Genomic DNA, 26,874 nt, shown 5'->3' on the forward strand with positions numbered 1-26,874 from the left:
AGGGGAAATGGCATTCCTTGCTTTTAATCCGCAAGCCTTTCAATAATGAGATGGATTATCATTCATGGGTAATCAACCATTTTTATTTCCCTGGTGGCAAATCCTGTTCACATCTCTGGCCGTTCTTCTTTTTGGAGTTCTGGCATTTCTCTCCACCCCTCCCAATGTTGGTAGACCTTCGTAAATAGTATTATCGACCTACGTCCATTGTTTCTCTTGTTTAATAATGCAAGTTATAGCATTTTTTAAAGCACAATTAATAAAAAGTATATGCACTCTGTAATACTGTAAAACTAGGTTATAAAGTGCATATGCCTGGGAAAGAAGATCAAAAGGAAAATAAGCACATTGAATAGTTATTACAAAGGATTTGAGAATTTAGTACTACTTATGGTTCTGATGTTTATTTTATATAAAATAGGCAAAGTACCACAGCATATTTAAACAAAAATATTTCTGAGGCATATATGGTGATACTTTACTTTTAAAATAGAAAAATTAGGGAACCCCAGGTAGCTCAGTGGTTTAGCGCCACCTTTGGCCCAGGGTGTGGTCCTGGAGACCTGGGATCGAGTCCCACGTCGGGCTCCCTGCATGGAGCCTGCTTCTCCCTCTGCCTATGTCTCTGCCTTTCTCTCTCTCTCTCTCTGTGTCTCTCATGAATAAATAAATACAATCTTAAAAAAAATAAAATAAAATAGAAAAATTAATTTATCACAGAAACAGCTTTTTTTTTTTTAAGATTTATTTATTTATTCATGAGAGACACAGGGACAAAGAGAGGCAGAGACACAGGCAGAGGTAGCAGCAGGACCCCCGCAGAGAGCCTGATGTGGGACTCGATCCCGTATCCTGCGATCATGACCCAAGCCAAAGGCAGGTGCCCAATCCCTGAGCCACCCAGGCATCCCCCAAAACAGCTTTTATTGGAAAAAATAAATCTGGCAGATTCAAGTATAAACTGAGGGCAGCCAGCTCTTCGTCAATAAGAGAAACAAACAAACAAACAAGACCCATAAAAGAAAGAAACCCTGGTGTACTCGGGTGGAGCAAAAGCTAGGAGATGGACCTTTCAGGACTCAAGCACCAAGAATCAATCATGCAATGCACCCACATTCCTCATGGTGGGGAGAGAAAGTGCTCACAATAGAGGCAGAAGAGACATAAAGCCATAAAGCCATTCCAGTTCTTTCCAAGGGTCCTCAAAGCAGCTGTCTTCCCAGAGTACATCAGCCCAGACACTCCCAGCCCACAACCTCTGTCCTGCCACCTGGGCCACCCACACACCATCCCAACTGTACACTCTCCCCTTTCCCAGTCTCCCATTCAAGCAACACAGGCCGAAGTCCCAGAAGCACGTGCACCGCCCCCGCCCCAACATCTGAAGGGTGCTGAAGGCTTGGAATGTATTCATGCCTGCTGCTCTCCTTCATTCTCCATAATAGCCCTACTGTGTGCCACGCAATGTTCCCCACTGTGCCTAGCGACTTCCCTAGCATTGTTGTTGTTGTTGTTCTTAGCAATGCCATCTGTTCCACCTATCTTTTGACCCCAGAACGACCTCTTAAAGCCTGGTGTGCGTGTGGGAGGGGTAGAGCCCAAAGCTCCCGCCCAGCACAATCTGGCTGCCACTGATGGTAAAGGCCTCTGCTGGGATGCGAGGCAAACGACCAGGCCTCATCACCAGCCACTAACACTGCACAGGGACTCTAATCCCTGCTGAGAGGACAGGTCCATGATCTCCAAAATAGTTTTCCATGGTCCCTGGAACAAGAATATGGAGATCCAGGTACCCAGACATGTGGGAACAGATCTCAGCCCTGTCCCATCTTCTCCCAGCCTGTGCCCTAGGAACAATGTAGTTCACATTCATTCCTTGTGGGATGGGGGGTAAAAATAACCATAAATAATACCACTTCCTATTTCACATGTGCTAGGTTGTAAGAGCTATCCTCTCTGTACACATGAGGAAACTGCAATGCAGTGACTTGCCCAAGGTCATACAGCTAAAAGTAGGGGAGTTAAGATTGAGATGGTTAAGCTGTTCAGGAAGCCATGGGTCCTAACCATTGTACTATCCTCCCCCCTTGAGTTAAGAAGTACCTAGATGCCTGTCTCTAGGCCAAGCCAGAGAAAGGGGAGTCTGCAGAACATCTCAAAGGGAAACCAGGGCCGTGGCTAAAAAATCCTTTTTACTAGGCCTTTCTATCTAGTTCAGAGCATGTGATTCTGGGGAAGAGGCCTTTTGTTCTCAGGAAATTCTTCTCAGATCTAATACAGAGGATGGGCACCATTTATACCTGCTACACCTGTCTACAGTAGAGAAAAGCCTCCTACACTGAGCTAAGATCGATGCTGGGCCCTGGGGCTTACAGGAGCACTATTTATGGCTAGGAGACAGGTCTCACTGGTGGAGGGTGTATCCCACCCAGGTAAGAGAAGCCCCAGACTGGAGACAGGTGAGTCCTCCTCAAGGAGCCAGGGGATGTCTTCAAGAAAAGGATCCCATTCTCTACGCAATAGTTGATAGTACAGAGAATCATTCAGCCAGCCATACAGGAAGGGCTCCCACCCAAGGAGGTGAGGGCCACATTGTGGGGGATGATCTAGGAGTCACCACCCAGAGGATTCACAAACCACATGGAGGCCAGGCGACCTCAAAGTTCTCCCTCAACTCAACCAAACATAGCTAACATCACTGAGTATTCGGTATGGGCCGGGCATGGTAATAGGCACTTTTTATATAGTAACTCATTAAATTCCCATAGCAACCACGAGTTACCCTCACAGGTACAAAGTGAGGCCTGCATTGATAGGTAAACTGTCCAAGGTCATATTGGCAAGATGATAAAGGGCAAAGAATCTGAATGCAAAGATCCCACTAGAGTGACCAACCTGTGCTGGTTGGCTCAGAACGTTCCCCATTTTGGCACTGCAAGTCCTGGGGGACCGCTCCTCAGTCCCGGGAAATTCCGGAGACTTAGTCCTCCTTGATTCGGGCTAGATGCTGATGAGTGAGAGGTTATACTAGAGGTTATACTAGAGTAGGGGGAGAGAGGGAAGGGAAACCCAGATGCAGGCCATGGCACAAGCAAAGGCCCTGGAGACCTTCATTTCTGCCAGGAGCTACAATTTCCTAGAGCCCGGCCCTCACTCAGCAAGTCCTCACGAGGGAGGGTCTGGCATGGGACCATTTCATGCTACGGGGTGGTGCATGCAGGCCCAGAGACCCCAAGTGGGGCTCGGGGGTACTAGCACCAGGAGACATCTGGACAGCATCTGGACAGCAGTGGGACACCAGCATGCCTTTCCCCAGTGTCCTCCCCCACAGAGGCAGAGACCTGAGCTGCAGCAGAGAACAGAGAAGCCTGCAGGAAGGCTTGGTAATAAACACGAGGCAAAATAATTCTCATCATTGTAACTATTATTGCAAGAAGGCCAAACTGCTCCTCCCTAAAATTCTAATTAGGACAGTACCTTTTGTTAATAAAGCAGCTTTTATGCACAATGCACAGGTCTTTCATTAAAGGTCATCTTGTTAATTCTAGTAAATGCCTAATGAAAAGTAGCTGGTGGGCAGCTCCAGGGCAAAACAAGCAAAATCCAAGTAAACCAAATGTACTGAGGGGAGTCAGGAGGGCTGGGTCAAACTCGTGTGTTTCGGAGAAACACAGAATTGTGCCCCCTGCTCGGTCCCTGCTGAGAGCTGGGCCTGGTGGTGATGGGGCCCTATTGGGGGGAGGCAGAGAGGGTGGCACAGCCCTGGCCGACCCAGTTCCAGGCCAAAAGGAGACAGTGTTAGGGACTCCGCTGGCATGCACACTGGCTCTGTGGCCTGGCCAAGAAGCAGGACTCCCAAGGCTGCAGGAGTGTGACCTGATCCTGCCCAGAATGTCTTGTTTCCAAATAACCTTTTTTGACCCACAGAATCTCAGAGTTAGAAGGAGAATGGAGGTCATTTGGTCCATGTTTTCCAAACTTCCCAGTAAGAATCATGTGAAGAGGCAAATCCTAGATCCCTTACCCCTGAAATTCTGCTTCAGTGTCTGCCATGACCATTGGAATGTTTTTAATAAATATTCCCAGGTGATTCTTAGCAATAAGCGAACTTGGGAAATACTAAGTAATGTAGCCTCTAATCTCAGACCCGAAATTCTCTTAATATCTCCACCAGAGGGCATAAAGTTCTCGAGTACCTCTGGTGATGGGGAGCTCACCCTCCCTTCTACAGAATGGTTTTAACTGTTAGAGACTTCTTTCATGAACTACGTGATAACTGCTACTCTACCCTCTTGGATCACACAGTATATCTGCCCTGGCATGGCAATCTTTTACATCAATGAGGATAAGGGACATTATAAGGTTTTCTCTGGACAAAAACATCCCAGGAACCTTGAAGCCCCACGGTTTTAGATGCTCCCTCTAGGGAGCCAGGACTAGCTCAACTCAGATCCTGCCTCAGCCAGAACTTACGGTCATTCAGGCTTTCAGTCTACAACACAGAGCCGCAGCCACTATTCACGGATGCCAGCTGTGTGCAGGAAACTGTGTTTGGGGCCTCAGACTTACAATTTCCCCTATTCTTCACAACCACCCCGTAAGGTCAGTTCTCTGCTTGCCTCACTTAACAAAGGAGGAATCTGAGTCACAGAGAAGTTAAAGGACTGGACTGCACAAGATCACGTGACTTATCCAAGGTCACCCTGTTAATGAAATAATAATTAACATTTATGAAGGGCTCCCCGTGTGCAAGTCACTGATCTTGGCATGGTCCCATTAACCCTTAGTCCTCCCCACAGCTCCATGGATGAATACTATTATCACCGTCCCCGTTGTTAGAGGAAGAATCCGAGGCACGAAGCCACCGGCCTTGGTTACTAAGTGGCAGAGCTGGCCTTCAGTGCATGCCCCTGATCACTATGCACACTGCCTGCCTAAAATGGACAACTCACTCAGCACAGACATCTGCTCTGCAATACAACAGGAGACTGTTTTCCAACGAGCAGACCAATCTCCCAAGGTGTGATGGATTCCCAGGGACACTGGTCTATTAATAGCAGCTGCCACGGAGCTATTAGAGAGTAAAGAGACTTAGAATTGAAAGAGCTGGTGAAAGAATTATCTGGCATCAGGAGCCTGGGATGTGTCACTTACCGCCGTGGGACCTCAGGCAGGCGGCTGTGGCCCTTACTGCTCTGGTTTGCATCTCGGTCAAATGCCAGGGTTGGAACTTCTGGTCCCTGAGATGCCTCCTGACTGCCACTGTGGACTCTAGCTGGTGGTTTTCAGACTTGGCCACACTGGAATCACCTGGAGAGCTTTACAGACTCTTGATCGTCGAGTCTTACTCCCAGAGACTCTGACTTAATTAGTGGGAGCTGAAGCTTGGAAATCAGGGGGTTCCAAAGCTCTCTGGGTAATTCTACTCTGAAGCCACAGTGGGGAACTCTGCACTGTACTATTGCTTCTCAAACCACACCATGAACACAGACGACTGGGGATCCTGCTAGGCAAGGCTTCTGGGGTGGGGCCTGAGATTCTGCATTTCTCCCAGGCAGGTCCCAGGACCATGCTCAGTAGTAAGGGCCAGGCTCACACAGTGGTTCTCAAAGTGGGAACCCTGGACCTACAGCATGGCATCAGTAACACCCCAGACCTTGCTAAAAATGCACATTGTCAGGCCCCACCCAGACCTGTAGAATCAGAAGCTCTGGGATCAGGTCCCACCCATCTGTGTTTTAACAAGCCCTCTACCTCTGGTGTGCAGCCATGTTTGAAAGTCACTGGCACAGGGCCTCCCATCAGCTGTGGCTACTTGGCCTTGAGGACAATAATGGTGGCAGTAATGACAGTAACGCACATTTACTAAGGGCTGGCTGGTCCAGGCCTGTGCAGGGGGCTTAGGTTTGCCTTGCCCACCTCTTGTTTCCCCTCAGACCAGGCTATTTCAAAACAGAGCCACTGTCTGGTGGCACAAACCATTCTTCTCACTGGCCTGGTTTGTGTTTCCAGCTCTGGAAGGGGCACAGGCGACCCTCGATGTGGAAGCAGCAGTGGGCGAGGCTCTGGAGATCCCCGTTCTCATCCTGGCCCCTGTTCTAACAGCCATGGGGTCTCAGGACCTGGTCTCTCCTCTTCTGTAAAATGAGGGCTGGAACCATGGGGATTTGGGGTGTCTCAACCAGGCTGGACATTCTGTGAATCCATGATTTTCTAGACAAAGGCTCTTTGGCCAATGCTCCCATCAAAGAGGAGAGGCTGCAAGTTGCAGTCAAATGCTTCTAAGCTGTCTGCCTCAGAACATGCTAGAATGCGGACTATCATGGGGAGATCAGAAGCTTCTTGAAGTTGGCTACCGATGCTCACGAGTATAGAGCTGGGATTAGAACCCAGAGTAACCCAACTCCACAGCCCATGATCTTTCTGTGACACAGTCTACACTACGCTATGCTCACTCTTCTTACCATGGTCAGAGACAGTCCTAAAAACAAAAAGTATTAATAGCTTCTTACCCTTACGTGGTCCTTCCTCTGTACCATATGTATCCATGCACCTGACACACTTTGTCTAATTTGCCAATCCATGACATAGGTGTTATTATGTTCGTCCCCATTTTACCACCGTGGAACCTAGGCACAGAGTGTAAATAGAAGAGCTGTGACCCAAACCCAGCTCCCCTATCCTGTGGGATTGTGTGAGGGCTTTGGAACAGAAGTCCTGTGAGGCATGGGGCTCCCATTCAGGAGGCTGATGGAGAGAAAAGAGATTTTTCTGGAACGTGAAAATGAAAACTTAGGCTGGTGCCTGCACCCCTTCCAGAAGATCAAATTCCCAGCACCTCCAGGTATGGCACCCTGGAACAAGAGGCAACCCCGTAGATAGCCGGGCCTCTCTGACTTGGCTGCCCATCTCTGAAATGCCACCTGGTCTCCAAAGCTGCGAGGTGCGGGACACCCAGAGCAAGCAAAACACACCAGTCATCAAGGACTAGCACCAATGCACCACTGTGCACAATTCGCCAGGATTTTAGCAGAGTTACTTGTGCACAGTGTTTACTGAGCTAACTAGCTCTAGAAGACTGAAGACAAAAAAGTGGCCTGGCACTACTTCCTCTTCACAAATCTCCTTCCCCACAGACGACTGCTTCCAGGTCTTTTCAGGGATTTTTCCGGTGTTCAAATTCCCATCTCTAGAGCAGAGTTCCCTAGTCAGTCCAGGTGTCATGCCACGTGGAGAGAAAAGGTCACAGGAGGAGGAACTCACCAAGGACCGCAGAAGTCCAGAAAGTTCCACCACAATGGCATTTATACTGGGGCCCGGCCAGTAGTTAGGGAAGAGGAGAAAGGCATTTGAGGAGAAGGGGGAAATGGGTAGGGTGCCTTCTGGGAATGTGGGGAGACCATTTAACTTGAATGTGGCTGTGGGTCTGGGAGAGTTGTTTCTTTCACCTCCTACTTTATGGATCTCTGTATTGTCTAATATTTTTATAACAAGCACTCATTGTTTCTTACTAATAACCTCGATTTCAAGAGAGTGACATCCTTACCATCCAGCTACCTACCCATAAGAATGTCTTCCCTCAAGTGCTAAGAATGCTGGGCCAGTGGAGATCATCTTGATGGGGACAAAGGGATGGGCTACAAACCCATCAGGATCAAGCTCAGAGGAGCTAACCACAGAACTGAGCCGAAATCCTGTGATAGATCCCACACATACATGAATCCAGACGTGCTTCCTCACGGACTATTGCAGGAGTCCCAGCCTCTCCGGGAAATGACACGACTGCAGGGTGTCTGCCTTAGAGAACAAAGCTGAACTCTGGTCCCCCAGCCAGTGGCCATCACACCCAAAGGTCAGAACATGCTCTAACCACATGAGAGCCAGAGGCCTAAAAAGGAAGAGGTGGCCTGCAGTGGGGCCTGCGAGCTCGTTCTTCCTCAGGATCCAAACTGAGCCTTTCCTTGTGCCAGGGCCTTCCTGCTACGTGATCTGAAGCAAGTTACTTGATCCCAGCCTTGGTTTCCCCTTTGATAAAATGAGAACAAGAATTCATGTAAAAACCTACAGGTGCATGTTCATAGCAGCACTATTCACAATAGTCAGAAAGTAGAAATAGCTCAAATGCCTATCAGTGGAGGGACAAACAAAATGTGCTATCTCCATACAATGGAACACTATGTGGTTGTGAAAAGACAAGAAGTACTGATACAACATGGATGAACCTGAAAGAAGCCAGTCACAAAGACCACATAGTATATAATTCCATGATATAAGATGTCTAGAATATGCAAATCTGTAGAGACAGAAAGGAGACTGCCAGGGGCTGGGGGAGATGGGAAAAATAGGGAATGACTGCTTAAACGGTACAGGGTTTCTTTTGGGGATGATGAAATAGTTTTTTTGTTTTTTTTTTAAGACAATTATTTGAGATAGAATGCAGAAGTGAGCATGAGTGTAGCGGGGGTGGGGGGGTGCAGGCAGAGGGAGAGAGAGAAGCAGACTCCCTGCTGAGCAGGGAGCCTGACACCGGGCTCGATTCCAAAACCCTGGGATCATGACCTGAGCCAAAGGCAGATGCTTAATTGCCTGGGCCACCAAGGTGCCCGAAAATGTTCTTAAATGGATTGTGGTAATGGCTACACAACCCTGTGGATTTGGTGAAAAACCACAGAACACTGCAGCTTAAAATGGAGAATTTTACAGATATGAATTAGTCCTTAATTTAAAAGAAAATGGGAATAAGATGATCCAATTAATTGTTCTGAGCATGAAATAAACTGTCCTCGAGGAGCTCCGTGCAAGAGGTGGCAGACGGTGTCACTCAGGGAAGAGGAGGTGCTGCTTCGGGGATGTAGACATTGTTTCTAGGTGAGAATTCATTACAAGGATGAGCTCCAGCTCCGTGACTGGCTGAAGGAGGAAGACGACCCCTGGCACTCACCCACTTTAAGAGCCTCACAGCAAGGAGACAAGTGTGCATGGTATTGTGGGGTCTGGGACTTGCCAAAACAATCTTGATGTCCTCCTAGCAAGCGAGCTATTCGACAAAAACCTATTTAATTAAAATCAAAAGTAAATAAATCCCACGCAGAATTCAACCAAATGACACATAGTTCCCATTTGAGATATTAAATTATTTTAATTTGATAGATGACTCATTGCTAACACATTGGGACAAAAGGGAATAGATGTAGCAGCCATAAAGATGCCAACAGTGTGGCCACCAACACCTCAGAGGCAACCAACGCTGGTCCAGGAGGAGGCCACAGGCTGAGCCAGACCCGGAGAAGGCAAGACAGGCCCTGAGGTCTTCTACAAAGATAAGCACACCGATGGAGCATCTTCCCTAGATAATCCTGAGGACATCCTCTAAGGAAGGGCATTATATTATCAGTCTCCTTTTGCAGATAAGAAAACTAAGGCTCAGAGAGGTTAAAAATTTGCTCGAGGTTACACAGTAAGTAAAGACAGGGTGGAGCCTGACTTCCTCTGAGGATGCTGCCCTGCACAGTGAGTCTGGAGACCTGGATTCTGAAATGCTGTTGCCCCTAACTCATGGGCAGGTCACTCTTGAACCTTAGGCTCCTCATGTGTCAAATACAAAAAAATGAACTTGGTCCATCTCTCTTCAAGTGTGGAATACACACACTGGTGACTATGGACCAGACTTCCCAAAACATAATGTACCCATGAGTCACCCCAAGATATTGTTAGAATGCAGGTTCTGATTCAGCAGGTCTGGGATGGGACCTGGGAATCTGCCCTTCTAATGAGCTTCCTGGTGATGCTAATGTTGACCACACTTTGAGAAGCAGGACATGGATGGTAATCACTATACAAGTGGCAATGTGCCTCATGGTGAAAAACGCCTATTTCAAACTCCCGTCCGGACCTGGCCATCACCTCTCTCATCTTTGCTCTACCCTCTTTCTAAGGGGGGAGGAGATTTAAGCCCATCTATATACCTAAGATTTCCTGATGGTGCTTCGTTTTCTTTCTTTTTTAAAAGATTTATTTATTTTATTAGAGATCAGCGAGAGAGACGGAGAGAACGAGAAGAGAGCATGAGAAGGGAGGAGAGGGAAAAGCAGACTCCCCACTGAGCAGGGAGCCCGACGTGGGGCCCAATCCCAGGACCCCGGAATCACAACCTGAGCCAAAGGCAGACCTTTAACTGGCTGAGCCACCAGGCGCCCCCCAATGGTGCTTTGTTTTCATATTTACTTTTTTTTTATATTTACTTTTATGGCTACCAGTTATTGACTTTCCATTTATAGTAATGATATAAAGTCATTTTAAATTTTACTTAAGTGCATTTCATTTCAAGAAAAATGTTAAGTAACAATAATTGCAATAATTTTATAGCACTGTGTATATGCTGGCCGCCCTTCTAAATATAACACAATTTTCATCCTTCCAACTCCAGAAAGTGAGGACCTTTTAGACACGAGAAAATGGAAACCTAACTCAGATCAGAACTTAACTTGATCAGAGAGATCAAGTAACTTGTCCACAGTCACCCAAGCAACAAGCGGCAGAGCCAGGCTTCAAATCAGGGTAGCCCGACTTTAGGGTCGACCATGTTATTCCATTGATGAATGAGTACAGCTGGCCCTGTGATGTGGCAAGAACTTGTGAACGTCACCTACGCGTGGTCAAAGGGAGGCAAACACTTGTTTCTTGCTGGCAAGAACAGTGTCTATACACCCCTCATCATCCCCAACATCTGTAGTGCCCAGCGCAATGCCTCATCCACAGTAGGGGCCAATGCATGTTCCAGAATAAATCTCCTTGGCCTGACTTGTTGGGCCCAGGAGAAGCCTTGAGTCTCACCTATGCCTGCCGTGGCTGAGGCGCTGGCCACAGAGCAGGAGCCCACATGTATGCACATGTGGACATCTCTGGGGGTGATGAGATTGCAGACAACTCAGCTCGCCTGGAGCCCACCTCTGAGCAGGGCAGACGGTGAGCGGGCTGCGGCTGACAGCGGGGAGGGCACGCTTACAACAAAGGCAGGGCCCTGGGCACCACAGAGCTGCAAGCTTAATCCCTGACTAAATTTTCACCTTTTCTCCTCCAAGAATCGATCAGGGTTTGAAACAGTGAGGAATCCAGGCCTGTAAGGAATTCATTCTCTGAGCAGTAATTGGGCTTCCTGAGGTCACAGCTGGATGAAGGGACCAGGGAACAGCAGCAAACGCCTCTAGAGAGCATCCGCTCTCAGCATCTGACTTAGTCAAACACCAGTGCTGGGCCATCAGCCTGCACACCCTGTCTTGTCCACCTGCCAGTTGTTGAGCTCACTCACCACCTGGACTTGGTCCATGCCATTCCCACAGTCCAGAACACCCTTCAGCCCCCACAAATCCTCCGGCTGGACAGTCCCAACTCCCCCCAGGAAGGGTGACCAACTCCAGGACACTTGCCTTACTACTTGTCCTGGATCATCCTCTCCCAGCTGCTAAAGATCTACAGACTTGTGTCTGGGATGCATGAGTGGTGAACTTGGCAGGAGACATGTGCATCCTGCTGAAGATCCCTCAGGCCTGGCACTCAGCTAGCCAAACACTTCTGAACTTAACTATACTCTGCACCACTGAGAAGTTTGTCTTGGGATTCTCCCTTTGTAAAACGGGGGCACATAGGCCCTTTTGGGAATGAGGAAAACAACGAGCTAGTATCTGTCTAAGGTTTGAGTTCTCAGCAAGAATCAAGCCTTCTGTGGCCAAGATGTGAAGATTCCAACTAGTGAGATCTTTTTTTTTCAAGATTTCATTTATTTATTTGACAGAGAGGAAAACAAGCAGTGTGAGCGGCAGGCAGAGTGAGAGGGAGAAGGAGGCTCCCTGCAGAGCAAGGAGCCTGACGTGGGGCTCGATTACAGGACCCCAGGATCATGACCTGAGCCAAAGGCAGGCATTTAACAGACTAAGCCACCCAGGTGCCCCCCCCCCGCCCCAACTAATGTGGGCTTGTTACCTGAAACCAGCTTTATAATCCTGGAATCCACCTTGACAATGACTGTGGCTGGTCCTTTACTAAGGAATCCTTTTCCCTGGCTCTGCACCCTGCCCCCACCCTTCCATTCTCACCCTCTGCCCCCCAATACCCTTGGCTCCTTGGAGAACCTCCAGGACGCCTCACATCACATGAGTGGAGCCCATCTTCTGCAGCCCTGCATTTCCAACGAGGAGTCTGGGTGCCCCTCCCCACCCTGGCCAGACTGCTCAGTGCTCCCTCCCTCAGTCCTCCCTCCCTTTACTTTCCCACCTCTGTATTTTTGCTGGCGCTATTCCCTTAGCCTCAAAAACATCCCTCATCAGCACCATATTAGGACGCCTCTGAAGGCTGCCTTTCCTTTTTTTTTTTTTTTAAAGATGTATTTATTTATTTATGATAGACACAGAGAGAGAGAGACATAGAGAGAGAGGCAGAGACACAGGAGGAGGGAGAAGCAGGCTCCATGCCGGGAGCCTGATGTGGGACTCGATCCCGGGACTCCAGGATCGCGCCCTGGGCCAAAGGCAGGCGCCAAACCACTGAGCCACCCAGGGATCCCCTGAAGGCTGCCTTTCCAAGAAGGCTTTGCTCATGTCTTCTGCCCTCCAGGTCCCTTAACGCATCTGCCCCCTCTGTCAGGGTGCTCACGCTGTATGTGTGTCTTTGTCTTACCCTCCCTGGCTGGACGGAGAGCTCCCCTGGGGATCAGTCCCAGAGGCGAGTGGGAGGTTACAGGGGGCATGGGAGCCTGACAGACTCAAGTGTGAAGTCCAACACAAGATTTGCTGGCTGTAAAAATCCTGGCAAACCACGGATGCTCACAGAGCCTCAGTTTCCCCTTCTATGAGTGATGTGAAGACACCACCCGTCCAGGGCTGTTGAGAAGATCAGATGCAGTCATTCACTTGACAAAGTCTCCTGAGCCCTTGCTCCATGCTAGCACTGGCCGGGCAGATGGTGGTGAGCAAGACAGAGCCCCTGACCTCAAGGAGCTTACACCATAGTGCGGGGAGAAGAGTAGTTAAGTACAGACGAATACCTGAGGGAATGTCAAGCGGCGGTACTACTCTCAAGACCATGTGATGGTAGACCAGATGACTGAGACGGACGCAGGGGCAACCCTTACTAGGGTGGTCAGGGAGGGCTTCTTGGAAGAAGTGGCACTTAGCTGAGACAAGATTAGGAAGGAGCAGGGCATGCAAAGATCTAGACAAAGGGTAACCCAGGCAGAAACACAAGCGCCAGCACACACACAGTGTAAAGGGACCCCGGGCAGGGCTCAGTAGTCAGCTCCCTCCTCCTTCCCACACCTTCCCATCCTCCGCAGAGCCTTCCAGAGCCTGACACAGCACACAGCGAGTAAAGGTCTGCTGAAATGAACTTGACAGACTAAGAAATCCTGGGGATAAATTGGTGCATGAGAAAAATAGGCGCTTTAGCAAAACAGTCCACCAAGACGAGGCAGGCGCCAATGACAAGTCTATTGAATCCAGCCTCATCTTCAAAGATAATGACCTTCTGCTGCACTTGTCTCTCCGGGTGAACCACATTTCCTAGCCTGCAGCGGAAGGCAGAGACCACTAGTTTCACTCAGTCACCACCTTCTCGGCGTGGGGTTTGCTGGAGCCCCACAGCCAGGCTCCCTCCATTGTGTACTCTGCCCCCGGCGCCCACCGTCTCGGCAGCCAGAGGCACGGAGGTGTTTCTGGAAATATCTGATTTTCATAAACTCCCCAGTCTCACTAAATCACCTTCCCAAGGCTAACACTTTCCTACTTGAGCAACGCCAGCCTGGATGCCACAACAGGCTCTGTGTGGTTCTCTCTCCGAGACAGAACATTTTCAGGCATCTGCCAACACGTATCTTTTGAGGCTGCATAATTATCCAAGTGATTTCAGTATTTCTCTTCACCTTCAAAAAACAAAACAAAACAAAACAAAACAAAACAATGCTGCTTTGAGCACCTGTGACACGAGGTCAGCCAGGTGGCCAGGGGTCTGTGCTGGAGAGGTGAAGGATGTGCTCTGGGGGTGGGCAGTGCCCCCCACAATGAGGGTGGGGGCTGAGACAGCACTGCTCCCAGGCAGCAGCACTTCCATAGAAATCTCCACTTCTCTCTGGCTGTGCTAATATTTCCAGTGTCCATGCCATGCACTTCTTCAGGGACATGTCCCCTAGGGACCCCAACTCATCAGAATCCATTTATCTACCCCAAATGGCCCAGATTTCCCTCTTTCTGTTATGGCATCACTAGGCTTCAGACTGCATGCTCCCGCAAGCAATCAGCTGCCCACCCCCACACACAGCCTGTCTCCCCTGGACCCTGGGCCCTTCTCAGGACAAAGCCACACCAGCACAGGCCTGGTCCACAGAAGATGCCTCTTCCCTGGTTTCCCCTCCCGCTGTGCTCATATCCATCCTCTGCCTAGTGGTGATCCTCCTAAACATCACCTGGATCATGTCACTCCCTGCTCAGAAACTGCCAGATTGGGGCGACTGGGGGGCTCAGTGGTTGAGCGTCTGCCTTTGGCTCAGGGTGTGATCCCGGGGTACGTACTGGTATCAAGTCCCACATCAGACTCCCCACAGTCTGTTTCTTCCTCTGCCTGTGTCTCTGCCTCTCTCTCTCTCTCTCTGTCTCTCATGAATAAATAAATAAAATCTTTAAAAAAAAGAAAGAAGGAAAGAAACTGCTAGATTAAGCACGGCAGAGGCACTCAGGTCCCAATGAACTCACTGGCCTCAGATGCTGAGTGTGACTAGCATCTGATGGGATGTCTTTCCCTACATGGATCTGCTGATCACAGTCAGTGACTTCCCCTGATTGCCAGCCATCAAAGCGGACTATCCCATGCTGTTGGCTAACCCAGCAGTAAGAACATGGACTCTGCAGCTAGAGTGATGGATTTGAATCCCCTCCCTTGGAGAAGCAAGCGGCTTAGCCTTTCTGAGCCGGTTCCCTCCTCTGAAAGTTGAGAGTTAACAGCAGCTCCCTCACAAGGCTAAATGATGAACAGATCACAGGGTTGCAGTGAGGATGGAATGAGACATATATAAAACAGCTGGGAGACACCTGGGTGGCTCAGTGGTTGGGCGTCTGCCTTTGGCTCAGGGCATGATCCTGGGATCTGGGACCGAGTCCCACATTGGGCTCTCTGCATGGAGCCTGCTTCTCCCTCTATGTCTCTGCCTCTCTCTGTCTCTCATGGATAAATAAATCAATCTTGAAAAAAACCAATTGGGACAGTTTAGCACATAGCGGGTTGTAAATTAAGTGTGAGCTCATTATAATTCATGGGTCATTTTGACTCAAGGTTTTTTTTTTTTTAAAGATTTTTATTTATTTGAGAGAAAGAGAGAGAAAGAGAGAGAGAGAGAGAGAGAGAGAGCACAAGCAGGGAGCAGAGAGCCTGATGCAGGGCTTGATCCCAGGACCCTGAGATCATGACCTGAGCTGAAGGCAGGTACCTAACCAACAGAGCCACTCAGGTGCCCCTGACTCTAGGTGATTTTCTGTCTTTAGAACCTGTCTTTAGAACCTAAAACCTGCATACAAAGTGATGAGAGAAAAACTCTAAAGGCCTGATATACAAAGGAATCCATTTTTTATTTCTAAGTCAACATGACCGTGTTCTGACTTTGTTCAAAAGCTGGGCTGACAGCCTGCCACGCGTACACTGTACATTTGCTTTGTGAGTGAGCAGCTTCAAGAAAAACCATCCTGTCCTGGAGATAGCGATCAGTACTCCTCCTCCCTGCGTTCCTTCAAAACTTGTGACTCCTGCCTATATGTAAACCTCCAATCTTTTGAGATTTTGCAGGATGTAAGAAGTATATAACCCTATAATAAAAACCACTCATTCTCCGGAGCACTTTCTTCCCTGCAAAGGCCGTGCTTCCTGGGCAGCTGTCCTAACCTGGGCTCTAATAAAACTCTCTTCCTTGCTTTTAGAGATTTTAAGGGGGGCAGCCCGGGTGGCTCAGCCTTCAGCCCAGGGCGTGATCCTGGAGTCCCGGGATCAAGTCCCACGTCAGGCTCCTGCATGGAGCCTACTTCTCCCTCTCTCTCTCTCTCTCTGTGTCTCTCATGAATAAATAAATAAAATCTTTTTCTTTTTTTTTAAGAGATTTTAAGAGGTTTGTTCATTTTGTATTGACAACAGGACTTTGTTATAGGCACTACTGCAGGTGACACTTGAGGGCCTTCCTTCCTCTCTGGGTCACCCCTCACAGGAGCCTGCCTGCATACAGCCATGCCTTTGCCCGCAGAGACACCCTCTCCTAGAACAGCCTTCCCCTCATGCCTCACCCACACCCTCAAACCTGCTCTATCCTCAGGGGCTCAGCTGCAGTGCCCCCTTTTCCGTGCCACCCCCTCAGCACGGGCACTCAAACAATGCCCGGGGTATGTAGAACCCAAGACAGTAAAGGCAGACTCATCCATGTGGTTCATTTTCCATCCTGCAAGTATTTGACACCCAGCTAATGGCCTCCTCGCTGTGCAGGGCTCTCTGCCTCCCACAGGACCTCCCTGGAGACCACTCAGGGTTGGGCCAGTTCTCACAGCTGAGCAATTTCCTTCCTGCAGACAGAAGAACGAGGGGGGACGGCTAATGCCTTAAGTGGTCTGAGGGTACCTGTCCATCCACTTGGCAGATGCCTTCTGAACACTGCTACATGGGGCACCATTGCAGTGACCAGGAACCCAAGATACAGGTTGGCCGTGCTGGAAGTCACCCAGCACTGACCCCCACCCCCACCTCCCCCCATCTCCCACCCAGAAGTCTAAAGTCCACATCGGGGCTCCAGTAGGGGCAGGTGGGACTCGTGGTCAATGGAGTTCTCAAAGCTCCAGGAGGGGATTCAAGGAATCCCAGTAGAGAGACCTGGGCCATATCTGTTGGGCTTTGGCATCCTCTCCCACCACTGCTAGAAAGAGTCCTGGAAAAACTTCAGGACACCAGCTATCTTCACCCCTAACAATTCCAGAGCTTGGCAGTCTAGCCCCAACAGGGCCTTATAACTAACCCTCTGCTTCCACAAGACACTATGCGAGGGACAAGGGGCCAGGGCACAGAGGACAGGGCAGGAGGAAGCCTGGCTTCCCACTATTTATCCACTGAGTCTCATGCTTTGTACTCGGGTGCATGTAATACCTACCAAGTTTTTGTTTTTCTTTTTAAAAGATTTTATTGATTTATTCATGAGAGACACACACACAGAGAGGCAGAGACATAGGCAGAAGGAGAAGCAGGCTCCTCACAGGGAGCCCGATGCGATCCCCATCTGGGGATCACACCCTGAGCCGAAGGCAGACTCTCAACTGCTGAGCCACCTTGGCATCACTTTGTTTGTTTATTTATTCATGAGAGACACAGAGAGAGAGAGAAAATCAGAGACACAGGCAGAGGGAGAAGCAGGCTCCATGCAGGGAGCCTGACGCAGGACTTGATCCCAGGTCTCCAGGATCGGTGGTGCCAAACCGCTGAGCCACCCAGGCTGCCTCTTTTTTTTTTTTTTTTTTTTAAATCAAATGTTTATAGCTACAGCAGCCTGCCTTCCCAATTGAAAGGCAGGAAGCTAAGGACAGCATATCAGAGGCTTCCAGCCCTCATGGTGAACAGGTGGCCCTGAGCGGGCTGAGGGCTGCCCTGTGAGGACCCACTCCCTCTTCCGCACATTCAGAGCTGACCTGAGCCTGGCTGACCTCAGGACTTCCCATGCCAGGATACATCCGAGCAATGGCATACCCGTCATTGCCACCAGCACCAGCCTCCTGGGCTCAGGGTCAGGAACTGCATGCAGGCCCCTGCCTGGGACCAAGAAAGACTGCTTCTACCACAGCCCCTGGCTGCTCCCCTCCCTGACATGTGCCTGAGAGAGTCCGTGTCTGTGTGTGTCTGCCTCCCCCTCCAGACTGGGCACTCCTGGGGCACTTCCTCTAAGTGAGGTACACAAAGGAGGGGCTCAATGTAGTTACTTCTTGAAAAGGGACCGTGTCTGGCCCAAGGGAAGATATTACTCTGATTTAGTGAGTATATATAGATACATTACGTGCTTCTTGAATACTGAGCTTCCTGAATACCCTTGCTCAAGAAAGGGGCTACAAAGTCAGATTGCCATGGGAGTCAGCTAGGAATGTGAATACAGGAGGTGAGGACGTGGGACGTGGGCATTCATGCCTGCCTAGCAACAGTGTGGTCAAGACCCGGCATCAGCTGCCTGTCACATGGTGACAGGGCACCATCTGCTGGTGAGAGTGGGAGGAGACAAGCAGTCACCCCAGCAAAGTGGGGATAAGCCTGGGAGAGAGGGTAAGTTGCAAAGGGGAGATGCATCTCTTCTCTCACTAGCTCTGGTCTGCCCACCTATCTCACAGCTCCTGGCCCAGCTGCTCAGTTCCCTGAGGATGGATCACACCCACGTTCACATTCATTCTGTCTCTCTCTGTCTCTGTCTCTCTCTCTCACACAGACGCATATAAACACACAGAGACCTGCCCAGACAACACCCCTCCCTACGCAGCCCCCCAGAACCCACCAGGAGAAGGAAGTTCCAGACTGTAAATCATAAGCCAGTAGTTTATTCAAGACAGCGAAGAATCATACAAGTTCATGTTCAAATGCAGATCACCATGCCCATGCTGGGATTTCACCTTTAAAGCTCTAGAATGGGCTCCATGAATCTGTCTGTAATCAGAAGCAGCTCACGGCGGCTGTTCTCACCACCACCTGAGACATCTTGACCAGGCAGGTATCAGGCTCTGATCATTCTCCTCCTTGTCAAGGAACAGGGTAGGGCCGACTGTGGTTCTGACACGGTGCGAGCAGAGAGGCAAGCATGAGGGGGAGCAGGGGCTCCAAGTTCTCATCTCCTCCCCTGGCCCTCAGTGGGAAAGGCCACCCGGGGCTGGGACAGAACTGGCTCCACCTCTCGATACCTGTGTCACATCCTCAGCCTTAGCTCCAGCTTCTAGAAAACAGGGAGACTCCTACTTCAAAAGCAACACGGCAGAGGAGACAAGCTGAACGCCCTAGTGCCACCACTTAGAAACTCTGGATTAAGAAAGCTCCGTGCCTTGGTTTTTTCATCTGTGAAATGGGGGGATTAAGATCACCCCTGTCACACAGTCACTGCGAGGATTCAATGAGGCAACACCAGCCAAGTGCTGACAACACTGCCTGGCATTTAATGAGAGCGAGCTGCAGGCGTCCAAAGTAGAGAGGAGCGCCAAGATACGGCGACAGGCAGCTACAGACTCTCGGCCCACCACGTCTGCTGTGAATCTGGGTTACCGGGAGCCCGGGCTGAATGGTCTAGAAGGGTGAGGAATGCAGTGCTGGGCCTGACTGAGGGATGCTGAAGCTGAGACCCCGTGGAGCTGGAGTTCTGAAGGACTAACTTCAGAGGAAGAGCGGACTAGGGATAAGACGCGCTTTTTCATAATTAGAATGCTGCTTTGTCTTTGCCTGGGCGCTGAATTAAAAAAAACAAGTTCCCTGTAAGGTTCTGAAATCACAGGTTCTGAAACCACCACCCTCATGGTAGGGTTTGAAGAGTCCTTTCCCCTAAGGCCCAGAAGCCCCTAGGGCTTTTCAAAAAATATTTTATTTATTTATTTATGAGACACACACACACACACACACACACACACACACACACACACACACACACAGAGGCAGACATAGGCAGAGGGAGAAGCAGGCTCCCTGCAAGGAGCGCAATGTGGGACTCGATCCCAGGACTCTGGGATCATGCTCTGGGCCAAAAGCAGGCGCTCAACCGCTGAGCCACCCAGGCGTCCCAGAAAGAGTGTTTCTAACAAAACAGGTGTCTAACCTGGTTGCAGGCAGGTATCTGCTGGAAGCAACCACAGCCCCTCTGGAGGATAGCCCCTTTGACCCAGGGTCACACAGACAAGGCTCTACCAGGCATAGGGCCTAAAATGACATCAAATTCATCCAGAACAACCCAGTGTGAGTTAGAGTCAAGAGGAACAGCAGACGTGGGCTGCTGAGAACGCCCTGTGATAGAGGTAGTACAAAAGATTAAAAAAAAAAAAAAAGATTAAAGAAATTACAAGCAGATTTAAACACATAAGGAACAAGAAATTATTCCCTAAAATAGGATTTTTTTTTTTTTAGTAAAAGGTAAAAGATTTATCAGATATAAAGAGAAATCAGAGTATATAAAGTCAGATTTCTTAAAAGAACTAAAATAGAGCTTTTTTTAAAGTAGGCTCCACACCTAGCGTGGATCCCAACATGGGGCTTGAATTCACAACTCTGAGTTCAAGACCTGAGCTGAGATCAAGTGTCAATCACTTCATCGGCTGAGTTCTGATCCCTCAGAACTTTTTTTTTTTGATCCCCCAGAACTTTTGAAAACTAACTAACTAACTAACTAACTAACTAAAGTATGTAGCCTTAAAACTCAACGATGGGTTCAGGAGCAGATTGAACACAAATGGAGAAGCAAACAGTGAAATGGCAGATGGATCTAGAATGTACTGGAGAGATGACGATAAAGGAAATACACTAGAGCGACGAATGCACAGGATGGAAGCCCCAAGAGAAATTCGAGGCAAAAGAAACCCAAGGGAAGAGGGGAAGGCAACGTGCCTAGAGCTACTGATTCAGAATTTACTTGAAATGAACACAGACAGGAATCCTCTGGCAGGAAGTACAAAAGACCACAGAAAGAATGAAAAGAGGACTCAAACATCTGTGCTCAGCACGCAGCAGGCCCTGGGAAATGCTGGCTCCTTCCTCTGTAGCTCTTACTGGGTGCTCCTTCCCACCAGCTTTGCCAGACTCTGTCCCAGCCAGCCACACTCTCCCAGACCTTTCCAAGTCCTGCTCCTCAGCAATCATGATCAGTTTTTACAAGTCATCCGCAAAGGCCTGGGAATCTCTCCCCTGGAGAGGAGTGGGGTGCAGGACGGCCTGGCCTGCCGATCCACTGGCCAGGGGGAACGGTAAGGTCAGACAGAGGGCCCCAGGGATCTGAGGACCCAGGAAGCCCAGATGGGTCTGAGATCCTTACAAAGATAAAGAACTAATTTGGGGACACAAGGAGAGGAGGGTGAGGAAAGCCTGAGGATGGTGCAGAGTTCCCAACTCTGTGCAAGCTCATTCAAAAAGGCTGAGGAGGGGTGAGGGGCTGGGGAAAGTGGCTTCAGCTCAGGCTGAGGGGCAGACCAGGGGCCAGGGGGGATGAAGAGGCCTGGTGTGGGAAGACCAGGGCTGGGAGTCACAGCTCAGGTTGCAGGAGGAGCAAGCCTGGCTCCAGAGGGCACCCGCAAGCACCTGGGGGAGTGCGCGTGATGCTTACCTAAGTAAGGTGAGAGCCTGTAACTGAGCTCTCCCAGCCCAGTCTGGATCTTCCGCCCTGCAGCAAGACACCTGCGTCTTCTGAGTAGCCATCCTAGAGCTGCACCCTGGGCCTGCACCCAGGTAAGCAGGGAGGGGAAGCCAGCAGATGGGAAGAAGCCAGAGAAGCCTGGCCCACACCCCAGGGCTGAGATGGAGGTAGCCCCAAAACTCTCCTCTGCTGTTGGCAAGGGTTATTTCCACCTCCTATAGCGGCAGGTGGTCCTTTCTCCAAAATCTAGACTTCTCTACTTATTTTATTTTTTTAAGATTTTATTTATTCATGAGAGAGACACACAGAGAGAGGCAGAGACACAGGCAGAGGGAGAAGCAGGTTCCCCACGTGGAGCCCAATGTGGGACTTGATCCCAGGACTCTGGGATCATGACCCGAGCCAAAGGCAGGCACCCAAACACTGAGCCACCGAGGCGTCCCTAGACTTCTCTACTTAAAAGAGTAATATGTTTATCACAGGACATTCAGAAAGTGCACAATGGTATTTTCTAACATCCATTTGTATCTTGTTTTATTTTGTTTCAATTAGTTCCCCTATAGACACACGTTTAACTGGCATCGTGCTGCCTATACAGTTTTGGGATCTTTACTTTTTTTCCAATTCATGTTATACAGAACAAGCTGCCAGTCTTCATTCAAGCATGTAATGAAATTTTATGCGCCACTTTTAATAGCTACATAAATTGCATTGTACAGCTCTAACAAAACCTATTTAAGCAATTTTCTGGTCCTGGTTTTTTTAGGCTGCTTCAGATTGCTTGCTGTTTTACATGAGAATCATAGTGGGTTACTTCGCCCATCTTTCAAGACCCATTTCAATTCCCACCTCCTCCAGAATGCCTTTAATACCCGTAACATTTCCTACCTCTGAACTCCGACCACCTGCAGTGTATCCCACATGGCTCAGCATGGAAACCTTGTGTCACTCACTGCTCTGTATCCCACAGTGGTAGGCTGGTCTCACATCCAGAACTCTATTGCACATAGCCCAAGGGAGCCCCCCAGCACTTTGCACACACCAGATGCTCAATACAGAGAGCTCAGACCCCCAGACCCCTCAGATTGCATAAGCTCAGTAAACTCCACTTGCCAAAGGGTCAGGACTACAGGGTGCCCATAGTGGCATGGTCTGGCATTTTGCTTCTTCACTGGGCACTGAAGAGGTAGGTAGGCCCCCATCAATGTGCTCTAACTTTAAAGACGTCCCTGTGAAAGTTTCGAGCTCTAATCAAGACATCCAGGACTAAAAGGATGAATTCCTCTCCAAAGCTGGCTAAAGCTTTACAGTGCTCACAACCCTGGGGCTTGGCAACCATCCGTGCCCCCACCCCAGGACAGCGTGGTGTGGAAAGGGCCTGCCTGAGCCCTGGCACTGGACAGCCAGGGTTCCAATCCTAGTACAGCAGTGGCCAGGCAGGATGACAGAGGCCTGCCTTTGGGTTCTTCAGTGGGCACAGCCCTAGGCACGACAAAGGAACTGGTCACAGCACACCCCACCTTAGACCCCTTACACACTGCACCCCGGCAGCAGGGCAGCTCCGCTTCAGTTCCAGAAATTCCTCACCTGGCCTGGAGAGAACTGTAATCTCCGGTCCACAGACATTTAAGTCTAGACTCCATGCAGCTTTCCAGGTTCCCTACCTGCTGCGTGCCATCCCCCATTCCCCCATCCCCTTCTCCATGTCACAGTGGCAACTGCGCAGCTTCCTGGGGCCCCAGCCTCCTCACTACTGCCTCCTAGAGTCCTTTATCTAGCAACAACAGCCCCAGGAGGTCAAAATGTTGCTCCTCCATCCTTGCCCCCATGAGACATGTGGACGAGGCCGCGCTGCACCTGTGTCTTCCTCCCTGCAACATTTTAAGGCAGGGGTATGTTATACCCTGCAGAGACTTGTTGATTTGCACTGAGCTCCCCATTTGAAAACAACATGAAGAGATCCAGCCAGGTGGCCAGCTGACCCTGGAGGAGGTATGTTTGTGGCAGAGCAGGACTTCGGTGCCACCCCCAGCCCCTGGAGGTGAGACAGTAACAGCTGCCATTCACTGAACTGGGAAGGCCAGTGCCTTACAGACATCCCCGTTCTCTTGATGAGATAGGCACAGTTACCATCCCCATTACAGACACAGAGAACCCAGGTTCAGTTAGAAGTTAAGCTACCTGCTAAGATAGTGGCCTAGTTGGTGCAGAGTGGGGATTCGAATCCAGGCCGTATGAGTGGTAGAGAGCTCTGAACACTGGGCTAAGCATGAAAACATCAGTAACCAGCACAAGATTCCAGAGTTCTTTTCCTGAGGGCCCATGGCCATTCGCTCACCAGCTGAAGGCATCCCCCAGAAACTTCCCTCCAAAACCAAAGACAACCTTCAAGTTTGTCCGCTGGCAGAGGAAGATGCTTCTCTCGCTTTAGCCCACCCAGTTCACCAAATGCTATGTGCTTACAAAGTACCTAACACAGCTCTTGGGGTGGGGGGTGGGGGCAAAAGTCCCTGCCCTCTAGGGACACCGAGGGAATGTTACATAGAGGAGGAAAGGAGCGAGGGGTGAATGGTGTAGAGCTGAGGGCTTCCTGAAAGAGGTGGTGACCAAGCTCATCTTGAAGGCTGAGTGCCCCTCCACTTTCTGGGCCACCACCCCTGCCCAGTAGCCCCAGACACACCTGACCAATGGCTGTTCACAGAAATATTCTATCTTCCCAGTCTCTGGATCTTTGGTCAGGCAATAACCTCCATGGAAATGCTCCTTGGAGAGACAGACACAAACGCACACGGGCACACACACACATCCCTACCCTCCTGTGGAATTCCTCTCTGTGTGCCAAAGTCCCCATTCAAATCCCACCCTATCTACGCAATCATCCCCAAGGTGAGATGGTGCTCCCCTCGCTCTGGGTTCCCACAACATGCTAATGGTTCTAAGGGGGTACACACATTCCAGCGGGTGAGACACACGTACACACGCAATCCTTGCACATGCGAATGGTCAATAAGTATCTGTTGAATTCAATTAAATAGGATGGTTTGCTCAGATGCTTGAAGGCTTGGCATAGCTGTATGGGCTAAAATGCTACGACCAAGTGAAAGCAAAAAACATACAGGATGCAATTCAAGGAAAGCAATGTAGTGAAAAGGGGCCTCCAGGCTGGGTGACCTGGAAAAAGCCCACTTTGCCTCTGACCCTCCATCGCCTCATCTGAAGATCAAGGTTAGTCATGCTTGGTGGGTCTCCTCTATCACGAGGCCGCGCTGAAGATTCAATATGGCAACACTCACGAGGCACCTGCACAGGGCCTGGTACCTGGGGCTACTCGGCAGTGCCAGCTTTTGTCACCTGGACCAAGGGCACACACACTCAGAGTCAGTGGCAGTGCAGACAGGCTCCCAGCAGATGGAAGCCCTCGCTCAATGTTTTTCAAACCTCTCTGACTGTGACCCATAATAAGAAATAGGTCTTACGCAGCCTATTTTGGTTTCGCCTATTTTCTTAGGCGAAAACCAAGCACAAGTGCGATAAAACTCCATAAAACACTTCTCCTGGTGTGGAGGGGACACACCAACACTCTTCTCTTTTAATCCACATCGACACTGATATCACATGCTGCCTGAGGGGCGCCCTGCCCTCACTCACCCAGGGTATCAGAGCCGCTCTCCACGGTCTCGTTGACCTTCCTTGCAACTCTGGCCACAGCCTCACCCATCTTCTTCAGCATGCAGGCGAGGGGGTCCTGCTGCCAGCCACCAGGCCGGTCTGCTGCTCACAAGGGGGCCTGTGCCTGGGGAAGACACAGGGCCATGAAGCGCCCACCCGCCAGCCAGAGAAATGCCCCTGAATCTGTCCTCCCCAGGGACCCAGGCTGCAGGAAGCCTTCAGGGAGAGCCCCAAGCCACTCACTTTCTTCCAAGAGGCCCGGAGACCAGGCCACGTACAGCTTGGCCTTTGGAGCAGCCAATCTGCCCATCAGAGGGTCGGGGCAGCCCAGCCTAACCACTTTCCTGGGTGATCCACTCGTGACCTCACCAGACTCAGGGCAAGCGCTTCAAACAGCGGCCAGGTGTGTGTGAGGACTCAGGTGTGTGCCGCCTGTGACTCACTTAACAGGTGGAGCAGCAGGGAAGAGGCAGAGAACAGCCAACCGCAGGGGGGAGATGCGTGTCCCTCCATCCTACAGCCTCTGGGCGGCTGCCCTGTCCATACACACACAGACAAGTCCTCCAGCCCCGGTTCATCTCACCCACCTCTGCCAGGCACCTTCTGTGTGCTGGGAAGTGGGGGCACAGAGGCAAATCCAGCCAGCCTGCCAGGTCAGAGCTCACAGGCAAGGGGTGGGATAGGGGTGGGGGGTCTCTAAGAATTCCCTTCCTACCTGTCAACATGGAGGGAAGGCTACAGGTTGATTACAGTTTTAGGCCGCAGACCTGACGATCAGCCTGGTGCAGAGTTTATCTGCCAGACCCAGAGGGAGAAGGGGGCGGGGGCAGGGCAAGGAAAGGAGAGAAGGGAAATTGGATCCCTGGGGGAGAAAAGGCTTCAAGACAGGTGAGGAACACAATCAAAGTTATTTGGTGTTAAAGACATGAGGGACTCTAGAAATGTCTCCAACTCCCTGTTTATTACAGAGAAGGAAACTGAGGCACAGAGAGGGACTAGATACCTGGCCAAGGTCAAAGTGAGTCACTGGCAACAATGTTAACAGCCCAGCTCCATATCCAGCCATCACCTCTTTACGAGAGTCGCCCACAAGGCCGCAGCACCCCGGGGACAGAATGAACTTAGGGCCAAGGTCAGGACTCTTTTTTGCCTCTGGATCCCAATCCCAGCTTCAAAAATGGCTCAGGGAGCTCTAATGCGCTCATTCTGAGGGTCAGAGGCCAAAGAACGGGAGGACAGAAAGAAGGGGGTGAGGGTAGTACTCGGTGCTGCTAATAGATACCACGTAGAAGTCCAAACGTGCTCAACGACACAGGTGGGGCAGACAAGGCTGCCCCGGCTAGTCAAACCCACCCATGTGCTGAGCGTGTTAGCGGTGAATATGTGGGTGTATCTCCCCACAGAGGCTGACACTCAAGACTTGAGACACTCAGTGCGGTGGAAACAGTCTGGGTTTTTGAAGACAAGCCTAGTGCCCAACTCTGCCATTTGCTAGTTCAGGAGCCTGGGAAAGCTTTTTAACTACTCTGATCTGTAGTCTCTTCATCTGAGTGGAGGTCTAGTAATATCCATCTCACTGAATTCACATGAGGGTTGAACAAAAATATTTATATCTTTCCAGGCCAGGGCCCAGGACATGTAGGTCTCAACAGATTCTAGTCGAGGATAAAACAGGGGGCACCCGGGTGGCTCAGCAGTTGAGCATCTGCCTTCGGCTCAGGGCGTGATCCTGGAGTCCTGGAATCGAGTCCTGCATCAGGCTCCCCACAGGGAGCCTGCTTCTTCCTCTGCCTCTCATTCTCTCTCATGAATAAATAAATAAAATATTTAAAAAAAAGAAA

At 50.1% G+C, this 26,874-nt stretch overlaps 1 protein-coding gene across 2 annotated transcripts in view; it reads right to left on the reverse strand.

Annotated features, from left to right (window-relative positions):
• LRRC20 (leucine rich repeat containing 20) overlaps positions 1–26,874 on the reverse strand; it is an 84,954-nt gene that overhangs the window by 54,348 nt on the left and 3,732 nt on the right. The window contains exon 2 of one of the 2 annotated variants that reach the window (XM_038534211.1): positions 25,013–25,157. The exons of the other annotated variant lie outside the window; for it this stretch is intronic. Coding sequence (XP_038390139.1) covers positions 25,013–25,094 — 82 coding nt within the window. The 5' untranslated portion in view covers positions 25,095–25,157. The remainder of the gene's footprint in view (positions 1–25,012; positions 25,158–26,874) is intronic. 2 annotated transcript variants of the gene reach the window in all.

Source organism: Canis lupus, chromosome 4 (genome assembly GCF_011100685.1).
Source record: "Canis lupus familiaris isolate Mischka breed German Shepherd chromosome 4, alternate assembly UU_Cfam_GSD_1.0, whole genome shotgun sequence".
Classification (NCBI taxonomy): Eukaryota; Metazoa; Chordata; class Mammalia; order Carnivora; family Canidae; genus Canis; species Canis lupus.